This window comes from Oncorhynchus kisutch, linkage group LG2, assembly GCF_002021735.2.
Source record: "Oncorhynchus kisutch isolate 150728-3 linkage group LG2, Okis_V2, whole genome shotgun sequence".
NCBI classification, from domain to species: Eukaryota; Metazoa; Chordata; class Actinopteri; order Salmoniformes; family Salmonidae; genus Oncorhynchus; species Oncorhynchus kisutch.
This window is the reverse complement of record NC_034175.2, coordinates 28,368,861-28,383,565: the sequence shown is the minus strand read 5'-3', so window position 1 is coordinate 28,383,565 and position 14,705 is coordinate 28,368,861. Positions and strand designations below refer to the sequence as shown.

The following is a 14,705-nucleotide window of genomic DNA, read 5'->3' as shown; positions in this document are numbered from 1 at the left end:
CAGCGGCTTCGTGGTCGAGCGCTCATGTCACTGGAGGTAGACTAGAGTGTACTGGACAAATTGTAGACATGTTCATCCTGTTCAAACCTGGTCTGCTCAATTTATGGCAGAGGATTCTTATGCTGCTTAAGTATGTGACTGAAAACCATCCCATGACTGTTCTGTAGCCTACATCAATCCATAATCAAATGTTTGGGTATAGAATGAACAGCTTTTAAATGCAATTTATTAGAAGCCAGTGGGGAATGTGACAAGAATAACATTTGTGTCATGAGGAAAAATAAATTTTTGTGCATTCCAGCACATAGTCCTGGGGTTGTCTATATATAAGGGCAAATGAAAAATATGACAGAACACACTACTGTGACTGTACTTCTTGAACCATCAAGCCAATGATTTTGTCTGTTTTGAAGAATAACTTCAAGCATGATTTATTTTAGTTGGAAGCTTGTTTGGGTTTTGTGTAATAGTTCAGCAAGAAGCCAATTATAATCTCAAAGTCACCATGGCTACAGAGTAGAGAGAGGCTGAGGCAGGAAATGTGTGGACAGAAAATCTAAATAATTTTCTAATATAAAAAGCCCTCTACTGAGATCCTGAAATTCAGCACAAAACTTACAACGAACACCACATCACTGATTTGGACTATATTTTCACACTGTTGAAATGACACTAGAGAGGAATAATCATCAGATCAGAGAATCTTAAAGGAAAATATTTCATTTCCTAATGGAGGATATTAATAAGCATGTCAAGACAAACAATATCCACACGATGGATTTTGATGAACAGACACATTGTGACTCTACTTGAAGAAAACATCTTGCTCAATAGTAAATCAGAGACCTGAGATGTCAACCATGGTGATGAACACTTCTACCATAACAGATGGCACTGTAATGACAAGCCTCAAAAGCTTAAACAGTTCACACAATTCAGAGGGACTCATTATGCTTGAACTCACAGAACAATCATGGCCTGGCTGAAAGAAAACATCATGTACTTGTATCAAGCACTGAACTATAACTTTCAATAGCTTTGTTTTTTTATAGGTCCATTGCCTTTCCTTTCAGAGATCAGAAGATCTGTGCTGCAGCTGACCACGTATAACCACTCTCTATTCCATGGTCAAGTCAGTTGTACCAGCGTCTGGCCTTAGCTTGGGCAACTATCACGGTGGGGTCTTCGGGGTCGTCCTCGTCGGGGTTCGGTTCCTCCTCGAGTTTGACCGCGTGCAGGGCGTAGTTGATGCTGGTGGTCTCTGTCCAGCTCCAGGCCCGTGACAGAGGGTTATACAGCATCCCTCGGATAGACTCCACATGGAAACCATCTGGGAGGGAGTAGAGATAGAGATAGAGAGGAATTGGTCAGACAGAGAAAGAGAGGGATAGGGAAAGAATGGATTAGAGAAAGAGAGCGAGAGAGAGGGTCTCACACACACACACCACACACACACACAACCGCGTATTGGAAAGTGAGAAAGAAAGAATGAGCCAAACAAAGACACCAGTTTGCCTTCAAAAAGAGGCACCAGCACAATAGTAAAAGACCAAAAGGGACAGTAGAAAGAGCGAAGAAAAGCAGCATGTGAAGGAAGAGCAGGCAGACTCACTGGACTCCAGCAGGCGCTCCAGGTCCACGGGGCTGACAAACTTATCCCAGTCATGGGTTCCGCTGGGCACGATGCGTAGCACCTCCTCTGCTGCCACGATGGCCAGGGCGTATGACAGCTGGGTCTTGTTGATGGTGGTGATGAAGAGAGAGCCTCCTGGCTGCACACAGTAGGGAGACCGTTACAACCCAGGGTTGTGTTCATTAGGCACCAAACCAGGAGACTTCCTGGACTGGTACCTGGTCCAATAAGAAATGCTCATTTTCCTTTTCTTGTTGAATTTTTACCCCCCTTTTTCTCCCCAATTTCGTATCCAATTATTAGTAGTTACTATCTTTTGCGAATGTCGAAAGTCATGCGTCCCCCGAAACACAACCAAACAGAGCTGCACTGCTTCTTAACACAGCGCTCATCCAACCCGGGAAGCCAGCTGCACCAATGTCTCGGAGGAAACACCGTGCACCTGGTGACCTTGGTTAGTGCACACTACGCCCGGCCTGCCACAGGAGTCGCTAGTGCGCGATGAGACAAGGATATCCCTACCGGCCAAACCCTCCCTAACCCGGACGACGCTAGGCCAATTGTGCGTCGCCCCACGGACCTCCGGGTCGCGGTCGGCTGCGACAGAGCCTGGGCGCGGACCCAGTCTCTGGTGGCACACCTAGCACTCCGATGCAGTGCCCTAAACCACTGCGCCTCCTGGGAGGCCCTCATTTTCCTTTTCTGTTGCAAAAATGTTTTTGTTGTTGTTGTTGTTGTTGTGTACACTAATGAATGTGACCCAACAGATGTGTGTTGCTTCGGATGGCTCTGTTGTCAATTGAGTGGCAGCGACACAAGTTTGACAGATAAGAATTCAATAGGAAAAAAACACTGAAAGATCAGGTAAAGGGGACCGTCGATCGTACAAATCACTCACACACCACAGAAAACACGGATAACTCAATGAAGTGACTGTTCTCTCCGAAAAACAGTCACACGGTCACATCACACGCGAGTCACATGACCCACCTTGAGCACCTGGTTGCAGCAGAGTGTGAAGGTTTCCAGGTCAGCCAGATGTTCCACCACCTCAGAGGCCACCACCGCATCAAACTGCCCCGCTCCCTTCCCCCCCTTCTCAGAGAGCTCCTCCAGAGTGATGGCACGGTAGCGCACATTGCCACGCAGGTCTGGATCATGCCAGGCATGTACCTCCGCTGTCCCAATACTGTCTGCCACCGGGTCAATGCCTAGCACATCTGCCCCCAGTCTACCCAAGGGCTGGGCGGTTGGGAGAGAGGGAGGGTAGAGGAAGTGAGTTTATACATACAGTGCCGTCAGAAACTTTTCACACATTTTGTTACTAGGTGGGATTAAAATTGATTTCGTTGTCACACAATGCCCCGTTAAGTGGAATGAAAATTATACTTTCCATAAACATTTTAAAATTGTAACACACTAATATAGCTTGATTAAATAAGTATTAAAACCCCCTGAGTCAATACATGTTAGAATAACCTTTGGCAGAGATTACAGCTGTGAGTGGTTTTGTGTAAATCTTTAGGAGATTTGCATACCGGGATTGGGCAAATATTTGCCCATTCTTTTTAAAATGATTCAAGCTCTGTCAAGTTGGTTGTTGATTATTGCTAGACAGCGATTTTCATGTCTTGCCTTTGATTTTCAAGCTGATTTAAGTCAAAACTGTAACTAGGCCACTCAGGAAAATTCAATGTCATCTTGGTAAGCAACTCCAGTGTATATTTTACCTTGTGTTTTAGGTTATGGTCCTGCTGAAAGGTACATGTGTCTCCCAGTGTCTGGTGGAAAGCAGACTGAACCAGGATTTTCCTCTACGATTTTGCCTGTGCTTAGGTCTATTCCATTTCTTTTCATCCTGAATAACTCCCTAGTCTTCGCCAATGACAAGCATACCCATAACACGATGCAGCCACCATGCTTGAAAATATGAAGAGTGGTACTCAGTGATGTGTTTGCCCCAAACATAATACTTTGTATTCTGGACAAAAAGTTAATTTCTTTGCCACTTCTGCTACTCCTCTTCCTCACTCTCTTTTTTGCAGTATTTTAGTGCCTTATTGCAAACAGGATGCAATATTTTTATTCTGCACAGGCTTCCTTCTTTTCACTCCGTCATTGAGGTTAGTATTGTAGAGTAACTACAATGTTGTTGATCCATCCTCAGTTTTCAGCTATCACAGCCATTAAAATCATTGGCCTCATGGTGAAATCCCTGAGCAGTTTTCTTCCTCTCTGGCAACTGAGTTAGGAAGGACACCTGCATCTTTGGAGTGACTGGGTGTATTGATACACCATCCAAAGTGTAATTAATGACTTCACCATGCTCAAAGGGATATTCAGTGTCTGCTTTTTACATTTTTATTTACACCCATCTACCAATGGGTGCTCTTCTTTGCGAGTTATTGGTTATCCTCCCTGGTCTCTGTGGTTGAATCTGTGCTTGAAATTCACGTCTCGACTGAGGGACCTTACAGATAATTGTGTGTGTGGGGTACAGAGGATGGGGTAGTCAGTCAAAAATCATGTTAAACACTATTATCGCGCACAGAGAGTCTGAGAATTATGTGACTTGTTATTTACTCCTGTACTTATTTAGTTGCCATAAAAGAAAAAGAAATCATAATAATAATAATTCATGATGGGGTATTTTGTGTAGATCAGTGACACAATCTCAATTGAATCCATTTTTTAAATTCATGCTGTACACAACATTTTTTAAACATTTTTGAACATTTTTGAAAAAGTCAAAAAGGATGTGAATACTTTCTGAAGGCACTAATTGGATTCCAGAGTAAAATGATGAATACTTGGCCCTTAAAAAACACTGTCCGTCTATAGAGCGACGTGATAGAATGAAGCCACGGCAGAGAGAGCGAAAGTGAGTTCATGCATATGGATTCTACAATAGAATTACGAACGCCTGACCCTTGAAAGAACACTAACAGTCTATTTAGTGAGTGAAGTGCTGGAAGGAAGGTAGAGGGGGAGGGAGAGGTGGCCGGTGGGGATTGGGAGGAATTTCGATAGAGAATTTGAGGAGAGTTGATGAAAGTCCCAGAGACGCAGCGCCCCCTTCTGGCTAAATGTGTGTATGGCGTTGGCACGTGTGTTTACAGCGTAGTGCTGCCTGCTCACCCGCAGCCAATCGCCATCCTTCAAAAGCTGATCTCTTCTGAAGGGACTTTCCCTAACGACACGATTCTCTGAGACAGAATCATACAGCCTAAAGTCTAACAGACTGTGTGTGTGTGTGTGTGTGTGTGTGTGTGTGTGTGTGTGTGTGTGTGTCTGTTTCGCTCTGTCTGTATGTGTGTGTCTGTGATAGAGAGCTATATCAGACCTGAAGTTGTCTCCTCAAATCAAACCAAACTGCTGGTGTGTGTTCACTTCAACTAAGAGCAAGGAAACAAATGCAATCCTTTGTAGATGTGAAGTTATCAAAAAAACGAACAAACACAAACAACAAACGACCAACTGTCCTTTCCACCAAACCCTGACCAGTCAAATTGAAAATAAATGTGAATTTAGTTGACATTTAAACATATTATTAGCAACTGGTAGAGCAAGTAGAGCAAGGAAAAGGCTTGCCTCACAAGCAGAATTGTACTGTACAGGCTACATTCAAAGTGAAGATAAATCTGATTTGATAGCTTGCAATTCAAACAATTGGAATTTCCAAGCAGGCGTATGGGGATTGGAGTCTGTCCACAGCAGCATCAGACTGCATATCTATCTCGTTCTTACACACACAAAAAAGACAGACACACATTTTACCTCAGTGAGCAGCCCACCGCCACAGCCTACGTCCAGTATTCTGAGCCCTGCCAGGGGTTTCCCCGGCTGCCGCCCGCCATGTGCGTTCAACAGATTATCCCTGAAATAGAGGTCAGAGGTCACACTATGAAAACACACAACCACTCTGTCCACCCCATCCCCAGAGCCATACAGGGCATTCAGAAAGTATTCAGACCCCTTGACTTTTTCCACATTTTGTTACGTTACAGCTTTATTCTGAACTTGATTAAATTGTTACTCAATCTACACAAAATAACCCATAGTGGCAAAGCAAAAACAGATCACATTTACATAAGTATTCAGACCCTTTACTCAGTACTTTGTTGAAGCACCTTTGGCAACGATTACAGCCTCAAGTCTTGTTGGGTATGACGCTACAAGCTTGGCACACCTGTATTTGGGGAGTTTCTCCCATTCATCTCTGCAGATCCTCTCAAGCTCTGTCAGGTTGGATGGGTAGCGTCGCTGCACAGTCATTTTCAGGTCTCTCCAGATGTTTGATCGGGTTCAAGTCAAAGCTCTTGTGGGCCACTCAAGGACATTCAGAGACTTGTCCCGAAGCCACTCCTGCGTTGTCTTGGCTGTGTGCTTAGGGTCGTTGTCCTGTTGGAAGGTGAACCTTCACCCCAGTCTGAAGTCCTGAGCAGGTTTTCATCAAGGATCTCTCTGTACTTTGCTCTGTTCATCTTTCCCTTGATCCTGACTAGGCTCCCAGTCCCTGTCGCTGAAAAACATCCCCACAGAATGATGCTTCCACCATGCCTCACCATAGGGACAGTGCCAGGTTTCCTCCAGACCTGACAGTTGGCATTCAGACCAAAGAGTTCAAATCTTGATTTTACTGAGGAGTGGCTTCCGTCTGGCCACTCTACCATAAAGGCCTGATTGGTGGAGTGCTGCAGAGATAGTTGTCCTTCTGGAAGGTTCTACCATCTCCATAGAGGAACTCTGGAGCTCTGTCAGAGTGACCAGTGGTCACAGAAGGCCAGCATCCTGGAGTCGCCTCTTCACTGTTGGCGTTGAGACTCGTGTTTTGCTGGTACTATTTAATGAAGCTGCCAGCTGAGGACTTGTGAGGCATCGGTTTCTCAAACTAGACACTAATGTACTTGTCCTCTGGCTCAGTTGTGCACCGGGGCCTCCCACTCCTATTTCTATTCTGGTTAGAGCCAGTTTGCACTGTTCTGTGAAGGGAGCCGTACACAGCGTTGTACGAGACTTTAAATAAAATAATAAGTTACAATGCTAACTGTGGCTGCAGTGCATGGGCTTATAACATCTTCAATTGACTAGATATCTCCTAACAATTGCCACACACAGAGCGAGGCTCTATGATTGTAGCTAATTGCCGCTTTGAATGATTTAGAATTGGCCAACAACAAGCTACATGCGCCACTCTCCACTCTCGTGAAAAGCAAGAGCATTAGCATAATTTAACAAATGGCTCTCTCTCTCTCTCTCTCTACTACAGCAGTTGTGTTCAGATCTGTATGGGCTCTCCCGGACAAGTCAGTGCAAATTACACATAACATAGACAAGTAACAATAATATCAGAGCCGGCATTATTTTGAATTATGAATCCAGACCCGAGTATTCGGGTACTGGTGGATACGTGAAGATTTGCAACTGGCTCCGACATAGATTCTAAAGTAGCCCCAAGTCATTGGATGATGGTGGCATCTTTAATAATATGCAATAGCGTGAGTAATGGGGGTGAATAAACTATAGGCATACACACACGCACCGTATGAAAGGCACCCTGAGGTCGTTCATTGAGTGGAGGGCTGCGAAGTCTCCCTGCTCATTCCACCACTTGGTGGCGAGAAGCCGGAACCTCTTCACCTCATTTGGGTCCACAGTGGTCTTGGAGGCGTGGCGAATCCTAAAGACGCAAAACAATGGTCATCGGGTACTCAAATAGTGATATGGATAATACTTTGAGGACGTCCAAGGTAGTCTCTATTGCAGTCACACAATGGCTGGGTCATATATTTGTTAGTGCACACACCGGACGCAACAGCAGGATACATTGACTAAGGAGGCAGTGAGGGCGCACTATTTTGGGGGGCTCATGCATTGGAATTATATTGAATTCTGCTTAGATCACGCTATACTAAATGAAACATGAAGTTAGAACGCTGAGACAGAGACCTTTGAGTGCTTTTGAAGGGACAGGTAGACTACAGATTTTGCACCAGTCTCCTCTGCACTGTAGCAGCACAATAGACAGTGCCCTACACACTTAAAACAAGGCTATTTTGGTCATGAATCTAGACTACAAGATAGAGTAATTCACCCATTACAAACAGCCCATGTGAATGTCTTACCAAAATAATGCAAATTTTATGCTGACAGAAGTGACAGGTAGCGTAGCGGAGATTTCGCGCCTCTATCAGCACCATGGGAAGCCCCCTACACGCTACAAGAAAGACAGCCCAAAACCTATATTTTCTGAAATGACGCCACTGGCTATGCAACCAAGATTTTGATTGAAACCAACCAGCCAGATTGTTTGTTACCTTTTCAGAAGTTGCAGCCTCGGTGATGCTCTGTGGAGCATCTTGAGTAGTAGATCATTCCATTTTCCCCAAAATCTTTCCCCTCAAAATGCCAGTTGGATTAGTTGAACAGTCCTAGCACTTCTTCCGTGCTGACTGAACGCATTTGTGACAGTGGATGTAGCTGTGGACACTCCACTCATGAGCCCTATGATTTCATTTGGAATATTGCGTGACATGTGTGCGGCGTTGTGGGTTTATGGTGCTAAAACACCTTGCCAAGTTCCTCGTCTTTTCCTAGAGTATATTCCATCAGACTGATAAAGTCCACAATCCCCCCCCCCCCCCCCCCCCCTATCATGTCCAATGTCCCCCTCAGTGGTTACTGGTTTAAAGTAAGTCAATGATGTCCACAATCACCAAAATTCTGTGATCTCTTGCCAGCTGCCTGTCATTAACAAGTGTTGACACCAATATTTCCCATAGCACTTCAAAATGGTTTCTTTTCACAGTGCATTTCAAATGCTCTTTGCTTGATGCGTGCCTAGCAAATCAAATCAAATTTGATTTTGTCACATGTTTAGCAGATGTTATTGCGGGTGTAGCGAAATGCTTGTGTTTCTAGCTCCGACAGTGCAGTCATATCTAACAATTTCCCAACCATATACACATCTAAAGTAAAGGAATGGAATTAAGAATATATAAATATTTGGGCGAGCAGCGTCAGATCCTTTGGTACTATCAATAGCATGCTTCCAGTCAGAATACCCAGTTTGGGTGAAGGCCTTGTCTGCGTTAGCATTGGACCCAACATAGAACTTTCGACATAGGAAACAAAAATGCCGCATCTGCAGTAAACGAGTATTCCAGCAACTCTCTTCCTATGAACCAGTTGCTATTAAATGAATGTTTTTGGACAGAAACCCTGCAGCTAGGGTAGGATTCTAAGCTAACCTGGGCTGACTACTCTGTTCCAAGATCGTCAGGAACAGTCGGCGGTGGAGGGGCTGTGGAGCCGTTATCCTGGTGGAGCTTGTGGAAGGGTGGGTAAGATCTGCATGCACAGCTAGCTGGAGCTCGACAGCATCATCGCTGCTAGGCTTGGCAGCGGCCTCGATGGTTGACGCTGCCGCTCATCGTTTATTTTCTGGCCTTCCAAGAGATATAAGATATGTATTTGTAATAGTATGAAATATAAATTGGATTTATTTATATTATCAATCAAGGTGAGAATGAACATGGATAGGGCGTATGAGGAAAAAGGAGAGCCACCGGAGAAAAATCATGGGGACCAAGTGCCTCGACATCCGGGTGAATGACTTGGCTTGGAAGAAGGACAAAAGGAACGCGAGACCTGGGAAAGCTTGGTGCTCCTAGCTGGGGTCACCATCCGTTAAGGTGATTTAAAAAATCTCTGATGATAACTATTTGCATTTGCCGCCTCGTGGTGGGCGGCATCGCCATGCTGTCAGCAGTACCAACACTGGCCCTGGGGTTTCTCCAAATAGTCCATCATAGGAGAGCTGTAGCTCTGCCCAAAGGTGATGTGGAGCAGAGCATGCTGGGCGATCTCTGAGGAGAAGGAAAGAAGTCACTAGAGAAAGTGTGCATCCTTCAGAAATGTGAGTTCATATTTCTTATCGTTCATGTGTTGTGGACGCACACTTTTGTTATGCTAATCTACCGCGAGATAGCAATTGTAAGCTTGCTAACCTTGTAGTTTCTGCCATCTCATTTCAGACATTTAGCGTTAGCATTTCAGTGTCTCGTCTTATATGCCCTGTGGTTATATGGATGTTTACTGTTTACTGATTATGGGTATTTTGTTAGCAATGAGCCCTGTGGATGGATTATACATTCAAGTTCATGCAGTTGTGTGAGGATGATGGCGCTGCTCAGTACTGCTGTGTAATTGCACTCCTCTGATCATTCATTAGTAAAGTCTCAGCCATGTTGCCCTGTGCAGCAGATAAGCTATAAATAATATGGCTACATATGGTTATGTAATTAGAGGTTGTTTTAAGCCTATATCTGCCATTAACTCTTGCATTTAATTTCACCCCTTTTCAGAACCACACAAAGTCTTAGTTAACTTAATTGTCAAGCCACACACTGTGCTGTGCCATTATTGCTCGGTGACTCGGCGTCATTAAACAACCTGAACTGGAATCCTACCGGTCTGTCATCTGTGCCCTTACAAGCATCTGGGAGAGAACACATAATGCTAAGTAAAAACCTAACCCTAAATAATATACAGTCCACCAAGTCCTCAACTACATCCAGGTAGGTACTGTTAAAGTGTATGACTCCAGTGGTCAAGACACCACCCTGGAGTGTCTCTCACAACTCATCTCTCTCTCTTTTCCAGGGCCCATCCCTTACCTCCCTCATCAACCCCACTGACATAAAAAATTGTATCCTTTCTTTTCGGTCCGCCATTCACATTATTGCATGTCTAAGCAAACATTTAAATTAAATCATTCAATAACTATTTTTACATACCTGATAATCGTTTTAATCTGTGTGTTTGCTTGTTTACGTCTGTCTCCTACCCTGTTCGCTTTACTCTGCTCCTGTTCTCCTGTACCTAGGGGGTCTTGCCTAACACCTAACCACGCTCCAACTTTTCATTACATCAGCTACTGTTATTGTCATTATCTGCTAAGAAAGAGCAAGAAAACTATCATACTTGGCACATAATGTGATTAGCAGATTAGCTAAAAACACTAGCACTGCAAACACTCAGAACAAAGAGGGAAACAACACCTGGACTTTATTGTAAATTGTAACGTATCCCTTGCTGGCATTTGTTAGTATGTCTTACAATACAACAATGTTGAACTATCTATATATGGGTGTACTAATGAGCTATGAGGTTTTTTTTTATCATAGAGGATGAATATTGTTTCAGTGTAGATAAGGGGAGGTCTGTTTAAAATGAAAACATGCCAGTCAGACAAGCCAGTGTTTGAATCAAATGTATTTGCATATGAATGGAACGGAAATTTGTCTGACTTTGTGATCTGTAAGGTAAGTAACATCGATGTGTGGGGAGGGGGCATTGAAATTATATTTTTTACCCTGATGCCTGTTAATTCATAAAAAGCACAAGATGGTAAATAACATTAATTGCAATGGTTAGCCTTAGCAAATTAATAGGAATATATTTAGCCTAATTGGTAGCAAATATGACGTGGAGGAAAGTAAGGATCCTAATCAGGCTTTTGTTTGTCAAATCCAGATTAAATAAAGGTCTTCATGTGTATCAAATCTGTAGGTGATTGTGAGCTAAATCAATGACAAACAGCTGAAATGTTCAGGCTTCATCATGATCTGTGATCAGAACAGGCTGGGGTGTTTTCGGTTATGTTTGGTTCAAGGATACACTTAACAACGCAACTGTACTGAAATGAATAGCCTGATTCAATGGGATTCTCCTGAATAATAAAATGTTTTTATCTGTTAAGCTGTTTGGTCTATGCATAGACCCATTTCGATTCTAACTTTTTGGTATTTTGCAGTAAGGCATAGCTCTAAATTGCAGAGCATTTAATAAACCAACATTTTCCTGTGATGTTGAGGCTGAGCAAGACCTATAGGCTAGTAGACTATGCGGAAATAATCGTGGAGTTAATCATTGTTATAGCCTAGATCACTTTATATTGTCTGGACCGTTGCTTTTCCTATGGCTGAGTAAACGTGGTAGCATATGCTTTTTGCTCATCTCTATAAGAAGGGTTAGTCCTATATCCTCACATACCCCCTCAATTTGAACCCTGCTTTTAACCATAAGACATCTTCACAGAAATGTATACCTTAAGGTTTGAATGGTGACGGTGACTGTCTCTGTTAATCCGGTAACAGACAATTCTGAATTGGAATTCCGAGTTGGATGACCGTTCAAAATAGCCCTATTTTAGCAAAATCGACCAATTAAATTGTACATGTCACGTGATGTGAACGCGTCGGCAGTTTGACGCTTTAGAAACAAAGTTGTCTCCATTGACAGTCCATGTTAATTCATGGCAGTATTTTATGGCACTAGGAAGACGTTTGGGGACTTGGTGAGAGGTATTAGTAGCCTCTCGAGGCTTAGTTCTGGCATGGATCACCCCCCATAGAAAGATTTGGCGCAAACTTGTCACTCAATCATTTTAACTTTTTTGCTATTTCTGTTTATATAGGGCCATAAAACTAGAATGAGGGGGCACGTGCATGGTGGACACAGAAGCTCAACTAAACAGTCCATACAACACTGGGGAACAACGAAATCTAATTGCTATTCACGTGGGCCCCTCTCCATTTGCTTTCTAGTCTAGTGATGAAAACCCATGCAGCACCCTTCTGAGATGCTCCGCAAGGCTGCAAAAAAGACTACCTGGAACGAAACCATTTCCCGTCAGCATGGAGTTAGTTAGAGAAACTGAGTCCATGTGCAATCGCCAAGATCCTCATACCACATCTGCAAACTAAAATGTAAGCGTACCATACCTCACAACCGCGAAACCATTTTGAGAGCGACGCTCAAGAAACTGCTTGTGATGTTTACGTACTGAAGTCCAGCTGACTGCAGTCCGAGCTGAAGTTGTAGTGCCATTCACCGCGCTTGTTAAACAGCGGGTACAAACCCCTAAAATGAACCGTTCAAACTTCTTTGAATACATGTGGTCTGTTTTTTACATGTATGTTTCTGTTCGGTATCGACAGGTCAATGTGACCGTGGTGTACTCATTATCTTACTGTTCGAGTGGAACCACTGCTGTGCACAGACAGTTCCTACTAGCTACTGGTTCCGGGCACAATCTACTCCAGTCCCAAATTATTATAGTGTATAAAAGCTCAATCAAGCCAACACTATGAGTTCAGTAACATATAAATGATTAAATACAACTGTAACGTAGCCTGTTGTAAAGTAAGGTGTGGGGGGGGGGGGTGTTGAACATATACAAAAGTATGTGGACACCCATTCAAATGAGTGGATTCGGCTATTTCAGGCACACCCGTTGCTAATGTAACGGTGCGCGCTAAATAGCGTTTCAATCGGTGACGTCACTTGCTCTGAGACCTTGAAGTAGTAGTTCCCCGGCTTTTGTGGAGTGATGGGTAACGATGCTTCGAGGGGTGACTGTTGTTGATGTGTGTAGAGTGTCCCTGGTTCGCGCCAGGGTATGGGCGAGGGGACTGTCTGAAGTTAAACTGTTACACTGACAGGTGTATAAAATCGAGCACACAGCCATGCAATCTCATTTCCAAAAAGTAACTTCATCAAATGTCTGGTCAACTGTAAGTGTTGTTATTATCAACTAGTGATGGGTCGGTCGCGAAGGTGAACGTTGGGAACCGGCTCGAATATCAAGAAACGAATCTATTTATAAACATTTAAAAAAAAATAAGATTTGAATAATCAAAATATTTAAATTAATAGAATTAACTATTTCAAAGAACGAAAATAGTAACAAAAAATAATATAGGCCCAAATGCTCAAGCGCACACATTCGTTCTGACTGTCTGCTCTAACAGCTTCACCTAAAAGTTCCTGTCAATCATACACGTAGTGTCAACCAATGAACCAAAGATGCGTGCCGAGCCAACTCACACTCTTAGCAGCCGAGAAGAGAGAGGAAGGACAGCTGTGAAATCAACAGCTGGAAAATGAGTCGGAAGTACAGTAGCATTTGGATGCATTTTAATCATGTAGACAATGTTAGAGCACAGTGTAGAATTTGCCAAAACAAAATCTCATATAAAGCCGGTTCTAAGCACAACCTACACCGGTATATGTGAACTGTGCACCCAACTGTGAAGCTAGCTGTAGCGGATCTTCGAGAAACTAGCGGGCCTGCTTGTGATAGAGGTGGAGCCAGCATCTCCGTACCCACTCAGTCACGTAGGCCTACTCCGCGACCCACAGCAACGCAGTCTTATATGGACCCGTTTATGCCAAACGTCTATGTCTGTAGGCCAAAATTATTATTTTTTTTAAATGATTGTCACCGATTTCCAGCCATTTTCGTGAGTGGAGGAAAGAGGTTTTAGAAATTATAGCAATAGTCTAAATCCAATGTACACAATTCCAAGCAGGAAATCCTTTCAAAATCACTTATTCCATAACTGTACAAGAGCACGCAGACTTCAGTGCGGGAAAGAGTCCAAAAAGTTACTGCAGTTTGCCTTACCACTGACTGCTGTACATCAGGGGTAACCACTTCTTATACGTCACTTCATTGAAGATTTTTCAATGTCTAGCTGTCTTCTGGACTGCTTTGAGTTCAGCGACAGACACACCTCAGAGAACTTAGCAGAGGAACTGTTGAGAATGTCAAGTAGATGGAAAAGTGATCTGTTGTGTTAGCGACAATGCAGCTAACATAACCAAAGCCATGAAAGCAGCTGTGGAATTCTACCACAGGAGCACAGTAGGTGCTGAAAAACTTAAGTCTACACAACGCCAGATGGGGATGCCTGGGCTGAGGCCTAAACAAGACTGAAAAACAAGGTAGAATTATGTTTATTGAGTCAAAGGATGCCATCATCTCTACCCTGGCCATTGTCAATGCACCTGTTGATGCTCTGACCCAAGAGGAATGGGAGGTGTGCAGAGACCTGGAACCCTTTGAGCAGGTCACTGTTGAGATCAGTGGAGAGAGGTACAGAAAGCAGCTATTACTACATTATTTAATCCAGTATTATATATGTATATGACCAGTAGATGAGAATGTAGTATCAGCAGACAAAACATGAACCTGAACTAATAAGTTACAGTTCTCTTTTCAGCT

General features: G+C 43.5%; 1 protein-coding gene across 1 annotated transcript; it reads right to left on the bottom strand.

Annotated features, from left to right (window-relative positions):
• Positions 1-208: 208 nt before the first annotated feature.
• Positions 209-13,937, bottom strand: coq3 (coenzyme Q3 methyltransferase). Its single transcript, XM_031802016.1, has 7 exons — positions 13,924-13,937; positions 11,745-11,840; positions 7,176-7,313; positions 5,411-5,510; positions 2,624-2,875; positions 1,613-1,772; positions 209-1,330 (listed from the first exon to the last, which is right to left on the bottom strand). The coding sequence occupies exons 1-7, from the start codon at positions 13,935-13,937 to the stop codon at positions 1,134-1,136; spliced, it is 957 nt and encodes a 318-aa protein (XP_031657876.1). The 3' UTR covers positions 209-1,133.
• Between the last annotated feature and the right edge of the window lie 768 nt (positions 13,938-14,705).

Excerpts from the sequence above, each read along its gene's own strand:
- coq3 (XM_031802016.1), bottom strand. Across the intron at positions 2,876-5,410 it reads GCGGTGGGCTGCTCACTGAG|CCCTTGGGTAGACTGGGGGC; the intron begins GTAAAATGTGTG and ends CCAACCGCCCAG. Across the intron at positions 1,331-1,612 it reads GGAGCGCCTGCTGGAGTCCA|ATGGTTTCCATGTGGAGTCT; the intron begins GTGAGTCTGCCT and ends ACTCCCTCCCAG.